This window comes from Lynx rufus, unplaced genomic scaffold (genome assembly GCF_022079265.1).
Source record: "Lynx rufus isolate CCGP_SWC_20201006 ecotype Redwood Valley unplaced genomic scaffold, mLynRuf1.p SCAF_8, whole genome shotgun sequence".
Classification (NCBI taxonomy): Eukaryota; Metazoa; Chordata; class Mammalia; order Carnivora; family Felidae; genus Lynx; species Lynx rufus.
Window position 1 is genome coordinate 8,438,335 of NW_025814896.1, and position 24,300 is coordinate 8,462,634.

The 24,300-nt window shown below is 43.2% G+C and overlaps 1 protein-coding gene across 6 annotated transcripts in view; it reads left to right on the forward strand.

The window, feature by feature from the left end:
• BCAS1 (brain enriched myelin associated protein 1) overlaps nucleotides 1–24,300 on the forward strand; it is a 90,820-nt gene that overhangs the window by 26,454 nt on the left and 40,066 nt on the right. For 5 of the 6 annotated variants that reach the window (XM_047069523.1, XM_047069525.1, XM_047069526.1 and 2 more), the window contains exons 5-6: nucleotides 19,828–19,986; nucleotides 20,974–21,018. In XM_047069523.1, the coding sequence (XP_046925479.1) occupies nucleotides 19,828–19,986; nucleotides 20,974–21,018 (204 nt within the window). Of the gene's footprint in view, nucleotides 1–19,827; nucleotides 19,987–20,973; nucleotides 21,019–23,426; nucleotides 23,562–24,300 lie in introns of all 6 variants that reach the window. The other variant, XM_047069522.1, reaches the window with a different exon arrangement.

Consider the following 24,300-nt stretch of genomic DNA (forward strand, 5'->3'; position numbering starts at 1 on the left):
ATCACCTCCGTCTGTGGTTTCAATGCACGCAGGACCGTGTCAAACATTATACTGTAAGTGTCAGGCACCAGCTGTAAGTTCTGGAGAGTTAAAATTGGGGAAAGGTCATCAGGTTCGTGGGTTCAGGCTCTCACTATCAGCGTTCTTGATCTTTCTGTAAATTTCTACTGCACAAACTGATTTTCAATTTTTCTTTCAAAAGCTTAAGAACTTGTCCCGCAAATGCCCGGTTCCCCAAATGCACCAGTTCAGATGCCAATCGAATAGCTTTCTGTATAATTCAAAGTAAGTTTTCAAACGCATCCAGGCACCAAATCGTTACTGAGTGGGACGCTGCCGGGTGCAGGTGAGGCCAGGCTACAGTGGAGGCTGGGACAGAGCCCTTGTCCTCAGGGACTTTGGTCCAGGAAGAAATGCGGTACAACCCCCCCACCCCCACCACCACCATTATTATGGGAGATGCCAAGTGCTCTCGCTGGGGAGGCCGTGTGTTGGGCAGGGTGCTCCGACACAAAGAGAATTGGCCTCCCTGGCTCCCAGAACATTCCATCAAATGTATAAACCGGGAGTTGGAATGTTATTTGTCTTGGGGCTAGAAACTGGTCATCCATATTCATGAATATTTGAGAAACGATTTACTACCTGACTCTGAGTGGAAACTCTTGTTGAGTTCTCATTTATCCATCGTGGGCTCCTAAGGCTGTTCTGAGGTTGTGATTTTTTTTGAATAATCACGTTTCATTCACTGGGGCATCCAAAGCCAACCCATCACTGGAGTCAGGAAAAGATTGAGTTACTTACGGGACAAGGATGAAGGACTGAGCTTTACCCATCTGGAGACAGGTGTCTAAGTAACTTATCCAAATCCCCACCTTAATTAAGAAAACCAGTGTAGCATCTGATACCGGACCCTTAAACATTTTTAACCATAAAGCCCCAATGCGGTCAATCCACTCCTGTTCTAAGAAAAGCACAGGGAAGTTCAGACTCGTACTTTACCAACCCAGTGTTTTGTTATTGGAGACCCTTAGGGACAGCACCTCGAATTGAGTGGAGTGAGTTCCAAAATGAGATACAGTTCAGAAAATGGGGGCTTGTATGGGGAACATGGCAGGTATCTGATAGAGTCAAGCCCGTGGGTGATATTTTAAAGTTACAGTGACCTCTCAGAAGACCCTCAAACTGTCAGAAAAAAAAGCGAGTCAGCTCCCTAAGATTCAGCAACGAGGTTTGCATTTGGTCTTGTTACACTACAAATTTCCATGTTTTTATTGGCAACATCACTGGAATTTAAATATCGAGTACCACCCCGAACCATATGCATGTAAAACATGGGAAAGCTAGGCTACGCCATTTATTTCTCCTTTAGTCTGTGAACTTGCGGACATTCAAATACATGCATCTGTGAGGACTGTAAACAAACCACAGCTTCCTGATTATTAAGGTTTCTCATCCGATCCCTGGCTGTACAGACGGCTTTTGGGGGAAGGGGAGGGAGGAGGAGGGATCGATTGTTCTAGGAGTGCAATGAGAGAATCCACCCCCGGGAAAGTAACACGAATAAAACTTCTCAGCCAATGGCTTTCTTGGTGGGAGTACCACACTATGCATAAATGGCCGTCAATGTATTGATTCAGAATTCTTAGCGTAAATTATGCCTTGGGTTCAGCCACATCAGCTGTCCCCTCCCCACCCACCCACACGAACCTTTCCCCCCTGTCTCACTGCATGCTTCTTCCTGGCTTGGAGTTCCAGCCGCAAACCTGCAGAGCTGTGAATTGGGGGAAGGATGCCCCCATTGCATTCTGGGAGAGGCACACAAATCTTCTGTGTTTTCGGATCGACAATCTTATTTTTGTGCCTCATAAAACTACATTCAGAGCATAGCAGAATTAAAACAAGGCCAGAATTCATGAACAAATGAAGCATTTAGTGCATAGGTCAAAGAAAAGATAAATTATATGCCTGAAAGGTTTCACTGAGCTGTGATTCACACAAACTGTGTTGGCAGGGATGAGATTTGTTTTTTCTTAATTTTTCCAGCCCCTCGACAATTGAACCAGAGCTATAAGATACACACTTAAGAGATTCATTGTCAAAAAAAAAAAAAAAAACAAAAAAAAAAAAAACCATCATGAAAATTTGATCTTCATCGGTTTAAAAAAACACACTAAGTGTCTGTTGCCAACCAGTAATTCCAGAAGTGTCTTTGTGTTGGAGGGAAAGGGGAGGGGCGGGGCTTAACCTGTTACCAAGCACAGATTCAAGAGATCTGAACAAGAAGATGCCTTTCTTCTAAAGTTTAATTAAATCCTGCAACTGTTATTTAAACACCAACCTTTGCAAAGGTTTAAAAGATGAATCACAGTCTAGTCCTTCAAAGATCTAGTAAGAGACATAATTTTTTTTAAGTTTATTTATTTTGAGAGAGAGAGAGAGCATGTGTTCGGGTACACATGCATGCACATGGGGGAGGGGCAGAGAGAGGTGGGGGTGGGGGAGATCTCAAGCAGGATCGTGCACTGCAGGGCTCAGTCCCACAAACTGCAAGATCATGACCTGGGCCAAGATCAAGAGTCGGACCCTTAACCAACTGAGCCACCCAGGCGCCCCTTAAGAGACAATTTTTTACGGGAAGCTGTGATAATTACACTGATCCCCAAATTCATGCAGTCTCCAGATATTAAGAAAAATACTGTTTTTGCTTCCTCGTGTCCTTTTCTCTCTTGAACACACTCCATTCAGGCTTTTCTCCTCCATATAAACTGTTCTTGTCAATGTGGCCAGGATGTGGCCTCCCCCAACCCTCAACGCGGCTGCCAAGCCCCGGACGTCTCAGGCCTATCCCACTGGACTTGCCAGCCACATCGGCGACCCTTCCTTCTGGAGATATCACCCTCACTTAGTTGCCAGTTTCTCCCCCTCGCTGATTAAGGAGTTCCTCAATCTCTTTTGCTGGATCTTATCTTCTAAACGTTGGAGTTCCCCAGAACTGAATTCTTAGACATCGTCTCTGACTACAGTTATTTCCGCAGAGTCCCAAGGGTTTAGATGCAGCCCCCTGCTGACGCGCCCCAAGTTCATGTCTATAGCCTACACCTACTCCTCAAGTCCAGCCTTAAATATCCAGCTGCCTCTTGACACATATTCTTGAATTTCGACATCTCCAGTCAAAGGTTCGCCCGACCTCAATGTGTGCAAAACTGAACTCCTCATTCACACCCAACAACAAGCAACAACATGCCTACCTGTGTGATCTACGGGCTTCCTCATTTCACGTAACGGACACTCCATCCTGCCACTGCTGTTTGGTGGTAGAAGTGGAACGAGAGAACCAAGATTTCCAGAATCCTACATGGTGTAAAAGCAGGTATAAAGAAGCCTTGCAATCAAGCAGCTTACATTTCAACTCGGCCTCTGTCGCCTCCTGGCTGTGTGACCTTGGACAAGTGACTACACCTCTCTGAGCCTCGGTTTCTTCATCTGTAAAATGGAAATAATAATAGTATTGAGCACAATTTCACATCGTTCACACTTGTGAAAATTAAACGAGATAAGCCATGTGGAGTGAACTTAGCCCAGAGATCTTGCATTTTGAGAAAAAGAAAATTCAGCTATTATTAATATCACGGCTTTCCTTCCCCCCCCACCCCGCCCCCACCTATGAATCAACATTTTTGTCTTTTACTCTGCCCTTCCGTAGTCCTCGGCCAAACCTCACTGAGATAGCACAGGTGAGTCTAATTTGAAAGCGAAATCACCAGAGGCGGAAGTCCGGATTTGGGTTAAAAACCAAAAAGGTGCAGGAGTTGTAAAATTATTTTAGAAACAATAGAAGTTCAATGCCCTTGCCTACAAGCCGTGGCTTCTTAGTGTCACGTTCAAGGGTCTCTACCAGCTTTCCCCTATCTTTCCAACTATATTTCCCACTATTCTCTTAAATGTACCCAGTCAGAACGGCCCATGTGTGACCTGCTTCTCTGCATTTTCTCCGCCTGGCTCTCTTTCTCTCTCTTTATCAAAAATTCATGGGGCGCCTGGGTGGCTCAGTTGGTTGAGCATCTGACTTCGGCTCAGGTCACTATCTCATAGCTCGTGAGTTCAAGCCCTGCGCTGGGCTCTGTGCTGATGGCTCATAGCCTGGAGCCTGCTTCGGATTCTGTGTCTCCCTCTCTCTCTGCCCCTCCCCTGCTGATGCTCTGTCTCTGTCTCTCTCAAAAATAAATAAACATTAAAAAATTTTTTTCTTTTTAAAATTCACTTCACCTTCAAGTGCCAAGTTCTCCGTGAGGCTGACCAGATGTCCCCACTCCTGGGTGGTTTCTGGTGACATGAATCCTCCAGTATTTCTTTTTTATATTATAGGCTAAGTCAAATTCTGTTGCGAAATCACTTTGAAGGAATCATCTTCTTTTTTTTCATGTTTATTTATTTTTGAGAGACAGAGAGAGACAGAGCACAGGCAGGGTAGGGGCAGAGAGAGAGGGAGACACAGAACCCGAAGCAGCTCCAGGCTCTGAGCTGTCAGCACAGAGCCCGACACGGGGCTCAAACTCACGAGCTGTGAGATCATGACCTGAGCTGAAGTCGGACACTCAACCGACTGAGCCACCCGGGTGCCCCCAAGGGATCATCTTGAAACATCAGAGCTTAAGTGGGAATTTCTAGATCTTTACTATTTTCCAGATGAAGAAATCCAAGCTCTAGGGAAACCGAATCATTGACTCCAAGCTACGTAGCTAAAGAGAATTGCCCAACCCCAAAGCCCATACTTTCCACGCTCCACATTATGTTTTTACCATTTTTTGGAAACTTGTGCGATAGTGTTGTGACTCTGTGAAATTGAATATTCATCTGAGGATATTTTGATTTAACTTTTTTTAAATGTTAGGGTGTGCAACATTGCAAATGACAAGTTAGTCTCAAATTTAAACATGTAAAACTCACCTAATTCCAAGGTTTGAGCGCTAAGTGAACTTTAAGCTGTGGTTTTTTATTGTCTGGCCTACCTGTCAGCCTCAAGGCCAAGCCATTCCAACAGGCAAAGAGAACTATCCACTCCAAAGACAGAGGGAAAATCCACCTTAAATTACATAAATTACGGAGTAAGCAGGGTTTTTAGCTCTACTAGTATAATGTTTATAAATTGCATGGATTTAGCACCACAAAACATTTGATATGAAATGTTTTCAGCAGCAGAGGTCATGTGCAAGTGTTAGGACCTTGACTGATCCGGAAAGGAGTTCAGATTCTACCACTTATTAGCTGTGAGGTGGAGTTAATAATAATCCTTTGTAACAATCACTTTTTTTTTTTTTTTTTTTAATTTTTTTTTTCAATGTTTATTTATTTTTGACAGAGAGAGACAGAGCATGAACGGGGGAGGGGCAGAGAGAGAGGGAGACACAGAATGGGAAACAGGCTCCAGGCTCTGAGCCATCAGCCCAGAGCCTGACGCGGGGCTCGAACTCACGGACCGCGAGATCGTGACCTGGCTGAAGTCGGACGCTTAACCGACTGCGCCACCCAGGCGCCCCTAACAATCACTTTTTAAATAATCCTTTTTAAATAATCACTTTTTAACAATTCATTATTCATAGGCTGCGTAGGAAGTATTTTGCATATTTTATCTGCTACCTGCTTTGATTCTTATAACAGTACAACAGGGTGGATGTCTAAAAAACTTTTTTAATATTTATTTATTTATTTTTGAGAAAGACAGAGAGAGAGCAGGGGAGGGACAGAGAGAGAGAGGGAGAGAGAGAATCCCAAGCAGGCTCCGCATTGCCGGCACAGAGCCCAATGCGGGGCTCGAACGCACAGACTGCGAGATCATGACTTGAGCCAAGGTCAAGAGTTGAATGCTTAACCACTGAGCCACCCAGGTGCCACCCCAAGGTAGATATTTTTGTTACCACTTAACAGATGAGGAAGCTAGAGCTCAGAGAAGTGAAGTTACTTACCCAAGACCACACAGCTAAATTAGTGGCAAAACCATATTCATCCACTGGCAGCCATCCGTTGCCAAAGCATGTGTCACTCAGTCATTTCAAAACCTGGTGCTTTCATTCAGAAGAGGAAGATAGTGCCTGAGGGGGTATTGTAAAGGATAGAGGATGACACGAGCAGTCAGTAGCAATGACTCTAAATAAAACGTATGCTTTCTAAGTCCTCAGAAAGTTAGAAATAAAGAATTACGAAATAGCTCAAATGGTCTTCCAGTATGCCGGACTTTGAGTAGTATATCATTTCAGGTACCTTTGGCTGTGAGGAAAAGAAAAGAAAAGAAAAGAAAAGAAAAGAAAAGAAAAGAAAAGAAAAAGCTCGCCCAATCACTAGTGGCATAGTTAATGAGGAGAATTTATTATTTCTTGAGCATAATAAGAATTCTGGAGGTAAGGGGTTTACGTTGGTTCGACATCTCCCTAGCCCTAGCATGAGTCAGTCTCCAGCACCTGCCATGTATGATTGGCTCGGTACACAGATTTTGTCACTTGTGGCGTCACTTGTGGCTGCCAGAGGTCCAAGTAGTGGACACACACAGTCACAGTGTCCTATGAAAGGGAAGAGAAGTTTCCGAAGGTCGATGGTAGATCCAGTCACATATCTGTGTCAAGGTACAAGGCGGGGCTTGTCAAGTTTCTTCAGCAGCGAACAGACTCTTCAGCAGAGATGATCTGCCATCAATAGAAACCAGATAGATTTTCTCGATCCAACTTTATATCAGGAAATCATCGCGTGAACGGAGCCGACAGAGACTGTTCCGGTGCCTCCCGCCCTCAGGGTAGTTTACTTGAATTCACTCATTGCACAACTGCCTCATTTGACCATGACCCGCAGGAAGAAATAGATTTTACACCTTGACCTGATGCACATGCTCATGAATGCAGCAAAGAATGCACAGAACAGTGCTGCTCTTACAGCACGGAACACATGCTGGCATTTTGTACTCTTTTCTTTTTTTTAATTTTTTTTTAACATTTATTTGTTTTTGAGACAGAGAGAGAGCATGAACAGGGGAGGGTCAGAGAAAGAGGGAGACACGGAATCCGAGACAGGCTCCAGGCTCCGAGCTGTCAGCACAGAGCCCGACACGGGGCTCGAACCCATGGACCGCGAGATCATGACCTGAGCCAAAGTCGGACGCTTAACCGACTGAGCCACCCAGGCGCCCTTTGTATTCTTTTCTAATGCTCTGCCGTTTGATGGTTTTAATGCTGGTCTTGACCCACTGAGCTGTTTTCCAATCCACTAATGGTCACAATATGAAGTCCGAAAGAATTTCTTCTACCATAATCACCCTTCTCATATACAGAGATGGTGAACTTGAGGGACGTGACTGTGTCTTAGGCAGTTTGGTATTATTCTCAATGCCTGGCACCTGTTGGCATGCAGCAATGTTTGTGAGGTGAACCTAACAAGAATAAAGCTGGTGCACATCATGTCACCACTTTGCAAAGAATCTTGGAATATATTCTCATTATCAGCTCTGCCTGACACAACTTGAAAGAGGAAATGACTTCAAATGCATGCAGGATATAGATGCCTTCACTGAGATAAGCTATGTAGAATCACATAACTGTATCATTTATTCGATTTTTTAAAATCAGTCTTTAACATGTTATGGTGTTAATAATCATGGTTGAATATCAAGTGACTGGTGTTTTGCAATGAATTTGCAAAACAGATTTTGAGTTAGCTTTCCCCTTGGTGTCATCCAGTCTGATTCGCTCCTTCCAGCGAAGGAGCAGCGAAGGCAGCCAAGCAGTCCTAGTTTATTGAGCCTTTACTAACTCACAGAGAGATGAAATAACGTGCAGAAGATCATCTGGGTAGAAAGGAGCGGAACTGGAATTCACCACCAGCACCCACACGTTTAGCCACTGGGCCTAGAAGTTCAAAAACAGGGAACATGGTGAACATTTTGAACCCCCTCAAAAGAGGGCTTAAAATATATTTTTAAAAATTTCTGAAGCTAATACTTTGGGACATTAGTTAATTCTAATTCTATGCGACATCAGTCCAATGAGATGTGCCTAGAAACAGGGCTCACCACCAGAGTTTTAGAAAATCCTATTATGGTTTGCCTCCCTCTCTGAAACCGTAAGAGATTCTTAAATACAGAGAACAAACTCCGCATTGATGGGGGGTGGAAGAGAGGGGAAAATGGGTGTGGGCAAGGAGGAGGGCACTTGTTGGGATGAGCCCTGGTTGCTGTATGGAGGTGATGAATCACAGGAATCTACTCCAAAGCCAAGAGCACACTGTGTACGCTGTATGTTGGCCAACTTGACAATAAATTATATTAAGAAAAGGAAAAAAGAAAATACTGTTTGCCTTATCTTCTCTCCTGAAGATTCCCAATGGATATCAGCTTCCTAAAGACCTGAGAAGTCCTGCAGCAAGCAGACCTGATTCAGTTTGTTTAACTGAGAGTTTCTCCAACTTAATTGTCCATAAAACTACTAGTCCTCTAACCAGCTGGCCAGAACTTTCGAGGGACTGTTCTCAGAAATGCTGAGCTAGGCATGTAGACCCAAGTTGGAAAATGGCCTCCTGTTGGAGGCCGCAAATCAGACATAGAGTCTATGTGAATCTCACAGTGTTTTGGGTAATATTTTAATTTATTGATAATACTTCGGAATTGATCAAGTTGACAATATTTTAAAATGATAAAATTTGAACACAGATCCACGTTTTGGACCTTTCTGGGAAGTGGGAAGTTTCGTCCTGTGTTCTCAGATAGAATGTGAGTTGTGGCTGCCCCTGGAGATGGCACATTTACTCTCCAGCCCATCCAGTCCCCACCCCTCCCTTGTTCCCAACAGTGTGGCGTGGGGTTGTCCTTTGCTATAACACCTGCATTATTATTTTCCTGTGGTAGGGCTGAGAGTAAAGTGAAATATCTCCATCACAGACCACTTTCCTTCCTTCCTAGCACTTATCACAATTTCAAGCTACTTAGGGGGGGCACCTGGATGGCTCAGTCGGTTCAGCATCTGACTTCAGCTCAGGTCATGATCTCACGGTTCCTGAGTTTGAGCCCCACGTCGGGCTCTGTGCTGACAGCTCGGAGCCTGAAGGCTGCTTCCGATTCTGTCTCTATCTCTCTGCCCCTCGCCTGCTCACGCTCTCTCTGTCTCTCTAATATAAATAAATAAATAAACATTAAAAACATTTTTTAAGTGGGGCGCCTGGGTGGCTCAGTCGGTTAAGCGGCTGACTTCGGCTCAGGTCATGATCTCGAGGTCCATGAGTTCGAGCCCCGCGTCGGGCTCTGGGCTGACAGCTCAGAGCCCGGAGCCTGTTTCAGATTCTGTGTCTCCCTCTCTCTGGCCCTCCCCCGTTCATGCTCTGTCTCTCTCTGTCTCAAAAATAAATAAAGGTTAAAAAAAAACCATTTTTTAAGTAAATAAAGCTACTTAGGTGACCATCTGGTTAATAAACTCTAAATCCAGCCCGAGAGTCCATCTGTTGGCAGGTGTTGTATAATAAAAACAGGAAGCGTGAATGCTTTCATTCATTCATTCAACAAACATCCAAGTACTTCCTTTGTGTCAGGAGTGATTTTAGGGCAGATAGAATGGTGTACCTCACGAAAGCTTTCATTCCAATGAAGAGAGCAAGAGTGAATAAGAAAATAAACAAGCAGATAGTTCCAAGGGCAGAAAAAGGGCTATGAATTAAATCGGTAGCGTTTTGAGACAGGAAGTAGATTGGAGAGGTGGCTGATGATTAAACGGGTAGAGGTAGGGCCCAGGAGTTTGGTCTAATCTAGAAATTCAGGAAAAAGGATGGGACTTTTTTTTTCTCTCTTTCTGCACAAGGCCAAACCATTCTTAGAAGGTCTACAACCTAATTTTGGCAACATGCAAAACAGTCTTCTTGTTACTGAGAAGTGTTTGTGAAGCAGATGACAAACATATTCTAGGTTATGGGTCATTAGCTTTTAGATTTTGAAATACTTTTTTTTTTTAAGCTGGATGTTTTCCCTGTAATAAATATGAAATGCCATGATCACTCTGGAACTTGTACATGTTGAAACTGATCGTGGAACAGAAGAATCTGCCACAAATCCCTTTTGCCCGATGTGACTTGCCCTGGGAATCCCTCCCCACCCACGCTTTGCCCACAGCAAATGTATTTTTCCATTTTATATCATACGCAGTGGCCTTTAAGCAGATGCCGAGTCGTGCGTCCTTAAGAATATCCCCAAAGCAATGACTGCTGAGGACAAAAAGAAGGAGAAGCGGGAAAAGACCATTTCATTGCTTAATTCTCTACCCACATTTCACTTGCCATTGGAAATCAAGTTGACAAATTCACTTACCCCTCAAGTAGAGAGAAGTTCTGAGAGAGAAAATGGAAAACCCTTACTCACAGGAAGCAGGTGTGAATTGCTTTCTTTGATAGATTTCTTTCCACCCTCCGTCTCTGACCACAATACACAACCACTTTATTTAATCTTATAAATACAATATCTCTGCATCAGTCAACACGACGGATTAATGAGGCTGTACTACGTATAGGTGCTGTGTTTGGCTTTTGCTGCCGAGATACGAGATGAGTTCTTAATACCCTGAGGTTAGGTCTACAGAGTATTAAAGCAGGTGGTGATCTTACGATTTACAATAAAGAGCATCACGCTGGATAGCTGGTCCAGCCTAGCCCGATTCAATTAGTGTAAGCGGATAAAATGAACAATATTGCCTCTCTTCTCCCAAAAAAGGGGTTGGAAAATGGATAAGTGGAACGTTTTTAGATCTGTGTCATGCAGCTTAAATTCCCCTCTTCGAAAACATGCTAGAAGACAAAGAAAAGACAGCTTTCACGTTTCCATACCTTTATATTATTTTATATTGCCCTCTGACATCTTCGATAATTTCTTAACTCCCCGGATCATTAGGAAGCCTGTTTCAACCCCGGCACTTTAACAGTACACAGTTTTAAAGTCTCAAAGCAGCGTGCGTTTGGAAAGAGCAGTTTGACATCTCGGAATGTATTGAGAAAATGGGCAAAATTTTATCCGCAAGACTTTTTTCTTTTTTTAATTCCAGCAACGTCTATAAGGGCACCGTTGGGAAGGTCGAAAAGATCCAGTAAAAGCGTTGTTCTGTTGATTATGGCACACCCTTGCACTGGACATCAAAGGCCGGCATGACATAGAGATGGAATGGGCGACCTGTGACGGGCAATGTTAAACGAGGAGAGAGGGTTTCAAAATAGGAAAAGACCCCCTTAGGGTAAAAAGCATGTGTGCCCGCCTGCCCACACATATTCGTCCTTCCGGAACCCAAAGAGGGGTGTGGAATGAAAAAAACTGCACATTGTGGGTAGCAGTCTGTCGCTTTCAGTAACGGGATGATGGGTGCACTTTACATTTTTACTCCGCTCGTCTACACGCACTGCCTGGTAAAGTTACACAGGACCACAGTCTAGGAAATTTCCCGATCCCTCCACTAGGCTGCGCTGTGAGGCTTGAGGCCCTCCCGGGGTTGCACCACAACCGGGAGAAAGGCTGCTGGTAGTGACGGTTTCCACTAGGTTATTTTTTCTTCACGGTAATTCCGGAACTCTGCAATTCAGAGCTAGTGTGCCAATTCCTTGTTCAGAAATAACCCCGACTTATTAAATCCGCTTACAACGAGTGCGTAGTAACCTCCAGTAGGGGATGAGCAAGAGGAATTTTGTGGTATCGGATGGGCAGTCTTTGAAGCCCTTCCATGATTAGCATTCCTTAGGCGCTGTGTTCTTTCCCTATTTTTGCCAAAGCTCAAACGGTGCGAAGGCATTTCTTTACCAGCTGATGTGAATTTGGGCAGGAATAGTGGGAAAAATAAAAATTAGCTACAATGAGAAACTCTCCTTAGGTGGCTTGGAGCTTCCTAGTAACACAAAGGAAATATATGTGATATAGACGTATATAATATATGCAACATAGACATATATAACATATGTAGTATATACGTACCCCGATTGGCTTAGGAAAATTTGAAGTTCCACAAAAACGTTTTCCGTAGACTTCGGTTTTGCAGTTCCTTCCTGCTTGTTGATTCATTTGCTTTCCCTTTTAGGCAAAAGGGAAGATAAATTCTACCTTCAAGAATTAACCACATTCCATTTTTCTCCCTCCATCTGACAATGGCTCCATGCAGGTGACGGGGCTCTCAGAAGAAGACGGTCTGGAGACCATTGCTGCCTGGCACACGATGCCCTTTGTGCTGTCGGGGCATCCAAGTGGGAGAGGAAAGAGACCTTTCCCTTTTATCCTAGGCAGCATGTGGCTCAAATTTCTAACAGATGGAAAGGAATGGAGTAATGGGTTTCTGTACCATTCGGTGTTTTCCAGACAAATTTTCCTGTGTTAAACTGTACGCTAAGTGCCGATTCCAGGTACAGCATTCGAACCGAAACCAGTGACACGCCGTCAGAGGTAAAGCTAGAAGAGGGAGACATTTATCACTAATAGCTCCAGACAAGGCTTTTATGGCCTTGACCCCTCTGCCTTATGTTTTCACTTTGACGATGTAGGCCTTGCTTAAAGAGGCTGAAATCCAGTTGACAACTTACAGTTGAAGGAAGGTGCCAGAAGTTCCATATGGGTTTTATTATAGACAATCAAATTATGATAAGGCGGCATTATTTTTCAACATGACAAATTGTGATCACTTAACTAGTGTTCCTGTCTGTTTGCCCTTTGAAGGCAACAGCAAGGGGGGAACCTAGGCTTCTTCCGCACGGATGAAAAACAAGCTGACAGCACGAACACCTGTTTGTATGAAAGAAGTTTCCAGATATTTCCTGAGGAACGTTTGTGCTTTGGTCTAAAATGTCTGTGCACTGAGAATGATCTGGAGGCCTGATGAGAATAGCAAAGACATATTCGTAGTTAGGAGCACAGATCATTCCATAAATAACTCAATATTTGAGGCGTCATCTTCCCAACTCTGTTTAGTTTCACCCTCTGAGTGTTTGGGTTTTGTTTTTTTTTTTTTTTTTTTTAATTTGGTATTAGTCGCCTACGTTTTAATTTTGGTTGTTATAGGTCATACCCGGCTCAAAATAAGAAAGTGTAAGACGGTGTGCTTGTGTCCCAGTGCTACTCCTGTAGATAACTACTGTGTGCATTTTTGAATGTATCCTTCCAGGGTTCCTTTGGATGTACATAAGCAAATACAAGCGTAAATTCCTATTCCTTTTTCTTTACACAGAAAATAATATAATACACACTCTGTTCTATTCCACGCTTTTTTTTCCCCCAGTCGACACTGTATCAATATCTGTACACCCTCCCCATTTCTAACACTTGTGTAGTAATCCACTGTGTGGATGTGCGATGATCTATTTCACCAGGACGCTGGGAATGACGTTGGGCTGGTTTCCGAACATTGGCTAATTGCCTCACTGTGGTGAACGGCCTCATGCCTCTGTGTATTCACACGTGTGTGAACTGACTTTTAGAGTCAACTCTTAGAAATGGAATTGCTAGAGAAAAGAGTCCGTTCTTTTGAAAATTATCGGTAGGGGCTCCTGAGTGACTCAGCCGGTTGAACGTCCGACTTCGGCTCAGGTCATGATCTCATGGCTCGTGGGCTTGAGCCCCACATTGGGCTCTGTGCTGACAGCTCAGAGCCTGGAGCCGGCTTCGGATTCCGTGTCTCCCTCTCTCTCTGCCCCTCCCCGACTCACGCTCTGTCTCTCAAAAATGAATAAAAATTAAAAAAAATTAAAAAACATATTGATAGATAATGCCAAATTGCCCTCAATCAGGACAGAATTAATTTATATTCCAATCATCACTTACAACAGTGCCTGCTTCCCAAACCAGCCTCCCAATGGAATGTTTTCAAACATTTGGATTTTTTTTTTTAAATCTCAATCTTTCCTTTTATGGCTTCTGGATTTTGAGTCATAGTTACAAAAGCCTTCTCAACGCAAAATTATAAAATATATACTTTTTTTGGTGTTTTCTTCTAGTGTTTTTATCCATTTGGATTTTGTCCTGTTATAGGATTGAGTTAGGACACCGTGTTAATTGGTTTTCAGATGACCACCTCGTTGTCCCTCTCTCTTTTATTAAACAATCCTTCACTTCAAAGAGATCTGAGGTGTCATTTTTATCTTACGCTAAATTCTCACATATCTTTGGGTAAGTCGTGTTGCATAGCAAGGAAAAGAAACAGATCAGAGAAACTAAAATAGGAAAACCCTTGGTAGAAAGATATTTAAGTAAACACCGGAAGAAAGGGAGTTGTTTAAGGCAATGTAGAAGAGAGCCTACACGTTTTTTGCTTCTGGAATAATTTGGGCTCGGAGTCAAACTCCAGCTCTACTCTATGACCATACACAAGTTACTTATTGTTGTCATGCATCAATTTTTTCATCAGTAAAAAAAAAAATGCGTATAGTACATACTTCATGAAATCGTAAGAACTAAATGGGGCCTTTTAAACTAGTTTCTTAGGGCTGGACACATAAAGCTTGGCCATTTTTATTATTTCCATAGGCATTTCTTTTCCTTATTATACATTCCTCAAAGAATTCATGGCTGCAAAATATTCCATCACATGGAACGTATGTTAATTCCTACATGTAGAAATGGAGGCTAATGTAGCTTAGAGGTTAATCTCACGTGTTAATGCCACATGCTAATTTATCGATCTATTCCAGAATTGTTGGCCTTTTTATTGGTTCTTCAATCTTACTCTTCCAGAACTACCCTACAATGCTTTTTAAAAATTTTTAAACCTTGGAGCGCCTGGGTGGCTCAGTTGGCTAAGCATCTGACTTTGGCTTAGATCATGACCAGCTCAGAGACTGGAGCCTCCCTTCGATTCTGTGTGTCTGTCTCTCTCTGCCCCTCCCCCTCTCATGCACACACACACACACTCTCTCTCTCTCTCTCTCTCTCTCTCTCTCTCTCAAAAATAAATAAACATTAAAACAATATACTTAAATTTTTTTAATCTTGAAATTATAGATTCATATGTAGTTGTAAGAAGTAATACGAAGAAATCCCTTCATCCAGGGTCCCTCAGTGGTAACATCTTGTGAAACTATGATACAATAACACAACCAGGATATTGACATTGATACAATCCCATGGAGAACATTCCCACCAAGACAAGGACACGTCATGTTGCCCTTTTATAGGCACATCCCCTTCCCTACCGTATCCACACCTCCGTTAACTTCTGGCAACCACTCATCTGTTCTCTCTTTCTATAGTTAGGTCATTTCTAGAATGGTATGTGTACTCTTGGGACAGGCAGGATCCTCTGAAGACTCATCAAGGTCATGGACGCTATTAATTGATACTGTTCCTCTCCTTCCTTTTTTGTTGCTGAATACCCTTCCATGCTACAGATAGACCACATTGTCTTTAACCGTTCATTCATTGAAACACATCTGGTTGTTTCCAGTTTGGGGCTATTCCAAACTAAGTTGCTATAAACTTTCCTGTGGAGGAAAGTGTGAATATATGTCTTCATATATTTTTTGTGAATATGTGTCTTCATTTTACTGGTGAGAAAAAACCCAGGAGTACAGTTGTTAGGTTGTATTGTAGCTGTGTATTGAGTAAGAAACTGCTAAACCCTTTTCCAGACGGGCTGTATCATTTTCTGTGCCCACCAGCAAGCAATGTGTGTGCGATCTAGGTTTTCTGCCTCCTTGTAAGCATTTTTCTTTTTTGTTTTTTGGTTTTTTTGGAGGGGGGGTGGGGTGGGGTCAGTGACTGTTGGTATTTCCAGGTTGCTGGCTCCATTTCCAGGTCTAGAATCTATGAGGCAAAAAGAAATCCCAGGGAGCTCCCCACCATATGGTTCCTCCATTCTGTAGCTGGTCTACCTGCCCCTGTCCACCTGGCAGAGAGAGAAAGCAGGGATTGGTTTTTCCATTTTGCTTACTGGGAGGATAAGGAAACATCCGTATTCTCCATCTTTCTGGAAGCAGAGTTATGTTTGTTTTAAAAGCCAGGCTAAGAAGAAAAAATTATTTCAAGAGAAGGGCTCAAGTTCAAGCCGAGGATTTCAATTTGAAAGGCCATAAAGCTGTCACTGGGGAAGAGCTGCTGGCAGACAAACCATCTCCTCGCACTGAGCAGGAGGGTCTACGGGGTCTCATCTCTCAGCTGCTGTCCAAGACTTGAGACACTGCTGCCCCCGGGGAAATCAGGGAGGCGGAGGGAAGCATCTTCAGAGATGTCTGGAGAAGACGCCATGGGGCCGAGGACAAAACTGGAGGACTCCTCCGTCCCTGGAGTTCTGTTGAGCCGTGTCTCCTCCATTCAGACTGCTCTGTCCTGGGCAAGGAGGTACAAATGGCTATCTGCTGCCTTCCTCAGAGGGTAGCCATCATGGCGGGCTTTCCCTGATGACCACCTCGACCCATGAGCACCACTTGACCTTCTACCAATCCGTTTCCCCTTCATTGACTTCACTGTGTTCCGTTTTGTTTCCAGGGAGTTCAGTAAGTGTTCCCTGTGTGTCTAGCCCTGGAGAAGAATCATCGCCTCTTCCTCCCTGCAGGAAGAGCCCATCTGGGAGCTGGCAGACCCTTCTAGATGCAGACTCTTTCACTCACTGTGAGGAGCACTGGGAGCCCATGGGCTGTGGGGCCAGAGGGGCTCAGAGCAGCTGACCTAACCTGGAGGTCAGCACCCCCCACCCCCTGCAGAATAGATGCCTCCCCCACCCCCACATATAACCTTCTTGGAGGATTTCACCCAGTGACTAATTCACCCTCTGTTCTTTCATCTTCTTCATGTTTTCTCTTGCAGTCTTCACTTCCCGAGTCATGAAGTTCACTTATTGGTCCCTCTGTATTTTTGTTGGGTTTTGCTTTGCCTCCCTGCTGGAATGTGGGCTGTCTGAGAACACGGCTGTGTGTGTCTCCCTCACGGCTGTATTCCCAGCGAATGTGTCCATTTGAGGCACCCGGTAGACGTTCAATAAATAGTTTCCTTCCTAACTCTTATGCTGTCATAGATCCCAAACCTTGCAGTGATTCAAAAGTCCAGTCCCATTCGGGAACTCTAATCTCATATCCATTTTCTTTTCTGGAGCCAAGCTCTGATGCCACCTTGGACTTGTAATCTGGAAGGAATAGGATTTTCTCTCTTACTTCTCTGTCCTCAGGTGTGTGAGTTCGGGGAGGAAGGACTGAGAGAAAAGGGCTCTGGTCTTTTTGCCTTGCTGGTGCCATTGTCCTTTCTCGACTGTGCTCATTTTTTCTGGGTTAGGCAACTATAGATCTGGTGGAGTGGGGAGTGTCCGGACTGCCAGCTCCAGAGCCCATGCTAACCCTCCGTGGTCTCTCTGAAGCTTGGGCACAGTCCAAGTTCCCCCACGTAGCGCATGAGTGAACGGAGATAACTCTGTCCTAGGCAGCGTCGTAAGTCAGACCCAGTGGGACACCTCTCAATTAGATTTATTCCTTGTACCACTTTCAAAATGGCTCATCGCCCAAAACACCTGTTGGATTATTGGTATAATATTCTTTGTTTCAAGTTTTATTTAAAATTTTCTCTTTATTCTTCTGCACGTCGCTGTCCAGTTGTCCCAGCACCGTTTGCTGAACAGACCATCTTTTTTCCCATCGGATACTCTTTCCTGCTTTGTCGAAGATTAGTTGGTCGTGTATTTGTGGGTCCATTTCTGGGTTCTCTATCCTGTTCCATTGATCTATGTGTGTGTTTTTGTGCCAGTACCGTCCTGTCTTGATGATTACAGCTTTGTAATACAGCTTGAAGCCCGGAATTGTGATGCCTCCTGCTTTGGTTTTCTTCGTCAACATGACTTTGGTTATTTGGGGTCTTTTCCGGTTCATACAAATTTTAGGATTGTTTGTTCTAGCTCTGTGAAGAATGCTGGTGTTATTTCGAGAGGAACTATGAATGGATAAAGAAGATGTGGTATATACATACAATGGAGTATTAATCGGCAATCAAAAAGAATGAAATCTTGCCATTTGCAACGATGTGGATGGAGCTAGAGGGTATTACGCTAAGCGAAATTAGTCAGAGAAAGACAAATACCACATGATTTCGCTCGTCTGTGGAATTTAAGAAACACAGCGGATGCACATAACAGAAGGGAAGGAAAAATAAGATAAAAACAGTGAGGGAGGAAGACCATCAGAGACTCTCAAATACAGAGAACAAACTGGGGATTGCTGGAGGGGAGGTGGGGGATGGGCTAAATGGGGGATGGGCATTAAGGAGGGTGCTTGTTGGGATGAGCACTGGGTGTTGTTTGTAAGTGACTGGATTCTACTCCTGAGACCAAGACTACACTGTAGGGTAACTAACTTTTTTTTTTTTTTAATCTCTTTTCACTCAGCTTCACCTAAGCAAAAATATCCACAGTACCAAACGTCTGGTGCCAGGAATAATATTTTTTTAAAGCACACCAAAACAATAACTTTCTGTGTGTGCGTGCGTAGCACCTAACATGAAATCCCCGTACGTGTAGGTATCTTACTACTCATCTGCTATAAACAACATTTTCAACCATCCTTCCTATCAACTGAATAAATAATGTTGGTATCACTACGTTATACCTTAGAATAAAAAAAAATTCAACTCACGTGAAACCTGTTTTTTTCTTTCTTTTTTTCAAAAGAGCCTCTCTTCCAAAGCAAAACAGTTTTTGCCTGGAATTAACTAGAAAACCCAACAAGCTTGTCAAGGCCACAGCTTTTAGCTGCTTTTAGTTTTACGAAGTTCCACTTCTTTATGAGACATTTCACGAGAAGCACCTCTCCATTTAGAAAGAGTGCCGGGGCTGAGCCAAACCTTGCAGGATACGTGTGTTATTATTACCTTTTAAAATATTCATCAAAACGTATTTTTGTATTTTTATAGCCGTCCCACAAAAGCCCCATTTTTAATGCAGGCTATTCTGGCCCGGCCTCTGGCATTAAGCTAATCTTATGTACATAACCTGCGCCCAAAGTGAGTGCAGAGGAGAACGGGGCACAGAAACTCAGAGAAGGAAACAGATGTCGTGGCCGGCAAGACCCAGAGAGATGTCAGTGGTGGGGGGAGGAGGAGGGAAACTCGAGATCAAGCCTGAAGAATGAATGGGTTTGAAGTAACCTGGCTTAGGCTAGGGTCACGGCTGTAGAGATGGGGAAAGGAGGACAGGGCTAAGGGCCTCTGGGTGGCTCAGTCGGATGAACATCCAACTCTTGATTTCAGCTCAGGTCACGATCTCATGGTTCATGAGTTCGATCCCCACATCGGGCTCTGTGCTGAATGTGCGGAGCCTGCTTGGGATTCTCTCTCCCTCTCTTCTTCTCTCTCTTTCTCTCTCTCTCTGACCCTCTCCCGCTCAATCTCTCTCTCTTTCAAAATAAATAAACTTTAAAAAAATTAAAAATAAAACAACGGTACTTTTAAAAAGCTGATATGATTCTTACTGTGGAGATTATGGGAAGTCAAATGGAGGCGTCTCTGGGGCTAACGTACGGATCGTTAGACTAGGTGACCACGAAGTTGGGAAATATTGGCATCATACACAGCCTCTTTGTAGAATTGGGAGAAAAGAGGTTTTGTTCGGGGATGCAACGTGCCCTGCTGTGTTTGTTCCCCTCTGGCTCCAAACAATGTCCCTCCAACTGACTGCAAATGCTGAATATGTTAGAAAGCAGAGGAGGGGAAGGAAGAGTGATTCTCATAAGCTCCCGATTGTTCTGCATCCCCGTGGGCAGAAGAAGTATGGCTGGAATTAGGGGGTAAGGGAGAGAGGGGTGTGAAGCAAAAATATTGCTGTGAGAGTCCACATTCAACAAGTGGAAACTGTGACGACTCTGTTTGACACCTAGGACATAGTTAACAGCAAGGGGAAGGAAGGACAAGAGATCCCGACTGTGAGGTGCTCTGTCCCTGGGGACCCAGAGGAACTGGACGTTGCAAAGGAGGACCCCCAGGCAACAGATACAACAGAGAATCGTAATTCCATCATGAGCTTCTTTAAAACTCTGGTAAGTGTTTTCCTCCCCCTCTTTCCTCAATCCCATTGCTCAAAAGTTTGGTTAATTCTAAGAATAACACGTACTTGGATGTCATTGTATTGAATGGGGTGCCATGATGGTGCAGCTGGAACACTGGAGAATGGGGACAAGAGGTGCCTTGCAAGGGGATCATGTCACATCACGCAGTCCTCAGAGCTGAGGACCATGATATGAACGTTGGGTGCCCAAACTGTGTGACATGAGCTGTGTTGTCATGGAACTCTATAGTAGTTTCATGTCTTATGGTCATTGATCATAAACATAGTTGGAAAATAGCTCCTTGAGTTGTGGACCTATCGAAGTAGTTTTGCCACCCAAATGGCAGATAAAACTATAGAAATAATTCCCTATCTTGTTACATCTAAATCTACTTTAACTGCATAGAGGCAAGGACCCGTGTCTTGTATTGCTTGCTTATCTCCGATTCCTCAAGGAAGCCACAGACAGTCACATGTCAGACATGCAAAAGGGGGCTGAATGAATGAATGAATGATCAAACAGACAGCTGCAGGTGTGTTCGAGTTATTTCCCAAGTCCGAGACTAACTTCAAAAGGTAAAACAAGTCAACAGAACGTGCCACAAACACCAAAGTGTTGTGCGTTTCTTTGGACTGGTGGTAGAATTCATGGAAAATCCGTGGCCTTCCAGGAGACAGTTTTGAATGTGGTCAAGCCCTTAGTGAATGTGTAAGATCTGATACATTTCATTATAAAATATTAATTTTTTTAGCTTTTCTATACCTTGAAATTATCCAGAAGTCCGTGGTTTTCTACTGAACTTGGTAGAACTCCTTTCTACTGGAAAGGACTTCTCATTACATTCTTTACCAGCAGAGTGAATTTTACCACCCCCCCCCCAAAAAAAAACAAAGACAAAAAAATGTATCTATGAAATCAAATCACCCTACCTAATGAGCTAGCTATGATTTTTAATATTTGGTTTTCTTACATTTTAAGGTTTCACCTAACAAAGCTGAAACAAAAAAAGATCTGGAAGATACGGTAGGTAGTTTGAAGGGTGATGCTTGGGTTTGGGTGTAGAGTTGGATTTGGGTTTGCGTCGGCTGTTTCGCGTCCTGAGTTTTGTGTGTGTGCATGTGTTTGTAGGCACGTGTATACTTACCTACATATTTAGTAATTGAAAAGTGCAGTTAGACTGTCTTTAAAACATTTCATTCATGTCAATGATATTTTAATGAAAATTTTAGTGGAAAGCTTGAAATATATGCTAACTCTGGATATATAATGTCACAGTAACCAGTTTCTTATATAAAGTAAGAACCGAATACCGGTAACCGTATATCATGTTAGTCTTGTTAGCTGTGTATAGAGAGACCCAAGGAATATAGGAATAGGGTACAGAGTATGGAGAAGCCACTGGAAATGAGAAAGAAATGAGACCCAATTGGAAGTAGAAGTAAGCTGCCATATTTCTGGTTTCTAAAAAATACATTCTGTGTCTTTCATGTAATTTGAAAAGAATAAATCACCACAAAGGCAGTTGTTTGGTGAAATGAAATAGTCACCATTGGACACTTGCCAAAGGAAGGAATGTTTAGAGTTAGGATGCCCTAGAGAGACCGAGTTTTTTCCCGTCTTCCTAGAGATTCAACCAATTCCCCTCAAAATGAATTTTGTTTGGATCAACTACTTTCTAGAGATGTTTTCCTTTACACTTGACAGAACTGATTATCCCTAATGGAACACATGGTTTAACTTTCACGGGAATCGGGAGGAAAGTTTAACTTGGTGACAGATAAGTGTCTTGGGTCCTCCTTTTGATAACTGCTTTGAAAGACACTGGGACCAAATAAATGGCGTGGCCAGCCCGATACATCTGTTACCAATTTTCGAAGGGGCCAGGTTGTGAAAAGGATCCTGGAATTTATCTCAAGACCTGCGTTTGAGCTCCAGGCCTGCTATGTGGTAGCTGTATGATGTGATCCTAACCTATGTGAATCCAAATTTCAACATCTGTCAAATCAGGACAACAAAAATTCCATCTCCCCCCATCCCCCAGCATTGAATGAAAATATCACAATGCCTGGTAAACCACGGAATTCTATTCAAATGTAGGTGATCACGATTTCCATAATTGCTGCAGGACGTATTGAACCACCACTATTACATTTGTATTGTATTGATTGGTCCTTCCAGAATGTTCTTCTTACGTTAGAAAAAAAATATATATATATGAGGCATCTACATGCATTTCCTTTAAAATTAGTCGTTTGCTGCAAGTCAGCTAGGGTCAAGTTCAATGAATAGTTGTGTCCAAATGTTTCTCTTTTGATTCTGTGTCTTGCATGGTTTAAAGTCACATAGTCAGCACAACAGGCTAAAAACAGTGGGGTATGTGGGTGAATTGCGTGGCTTCTCAAGTGACCTGATGGCGCTCATTCTCTTCCGCTGCCCATACACCAAGACTCTTCCCCCCCCCCAGAATGTGGTCCCAACTGCACGTACATAGCTGATAAAATCTCACTACCCTGCCCAGAGAGGTCAAGGTCACTGCTAGTAGAACTGAGTCTCAAAAGAGAGTTTTGTGAATGTAGGTTGTCTATGATACAAACAGATCCCTTTATACAAACCTGCCTTTTTAACATCCTTTCTACTGAAGTTCTTGGATCCTTGCATTTGAAACATCTACACCATTTGTCCATCCTCCCATCTGGCCCAGACGGTTTTTAGCACACTACACACCCCACACAAAATCCCCCGCCATTTGTAACTCGAGTCAACAATTCTGAATGGTTGTCGCTGGGTTATTTCAGTTCCAATCTCCCCCCACCCCACCCCCACTCTGGCTCTGTGGACTGGCACACAGTAGACACTTTTTTTGCCAGAGAGATCTGCTCGTCTAGAAGTCAGCTGAAATTTTTATGGATGATACTGCTTCCCTGAGGTTTCTAATACTGAATAAAAGATCGTTTGGAGAAAGGAAGCCACTCAAGGCAGTGTTTGCCTTGACTCCGGATGCAAGAATAAATTGTGTGTCTTCAGGTATTTTTTTCCTTCCCATGTGACAATAGCATTTGGATATTGAAAACTGTCAAGTAGGGGCTGTGTATCTTCTTGAAATCTGAATATTTTATATCATATAGACGGAGCTCAAATGTCCGGTCCTTGTCTTTAGCAAGTCGTGTTAATCTGGGTCATTTAAGTAGGTCGCCCTGATGAAAATTAAGGTGTGCTTGAAATGGACTGTGAGTATACTGTGCAGCACATTGTCTCTGAGCGTTTAAGAAAAGAGAGTCATTCACGTGATGGGAATGTTGTGGTTTGGGGATGGGGGGGTGCTGTCTCGGCAGTTAATTGTCAAAGCGTTTCAATGCACTTAAAAACAATGGGAAAAAAATGGATTCTGTCTAAAAACAAAGTTCTAAGCTGTGACCGCTGTTGCCCAAAAGGCATCCAAAGCAGAAAGTGTCTGTGATGGACAAGCTGGGCAGAAGAGCTGTGAGATCCAAGCTAAAGCCACCAAGAAAAAGCCCCTGCATAGCCCCAGGCTAGGATTCGCCTTTAGCAAATTCTTTAGGCATAAGGTCTGTATCTTGTTAAATGACAAAGAAAAAAAAAAAAAAGAACCCTGGTCTTCACCACATGGTACAGGTGGCTGTCCCATGTCCTATGTCCCCTCAGCCCTGCTTCAGGGAAGACAGCCTTGTATGATTGGGATCATTAGAGGGCATTAAAGATTTTGTGAATCAAATTTCAATGATTATTTTAAATCTCCATCGTTATACATAAACATCTGGCTCGTTTCTTCCTAGTGTGGACCAGGGTTCTGGAATGATCCTTCTAACTCCGTGTTTCCCAAACGTCGGAAGCATGCATACTATCGTATGCATTTTTGTCAGATTTAGCACAGTTCAGTTGATCTTTTTTATTAAAATGGACTCAATTCCTATTTAAAGGTATCTTTAAAGAAAACTTTTATTACATCATACATGGAAAACTGGAGTCATTTTTCACAAAGAGGTAACCATTAATATGGCTAATTAAAAAATAACGACCTTCTAGCTACCTTGTTTGTGTTAAGCTCCGAATCCGATGCCTTTCTAGCTCCATTAAAATGCAATTTGCCAGCAATAGAAAAATGTTAAAGATATACCGGCACCAGACTGAGCTTTTCCCCGAACGTTCTCAGGAAGATTAAATGCAAATTGAAAAAAGAAAAGTATTTTTGCCATTTTCATGTTATTAAGCGTTACGTCTCTGTGCAATCTAAAATTACCTGTGATGCCACCGATGGTATGCTTCCTACGCTTTGGGAAATACTCT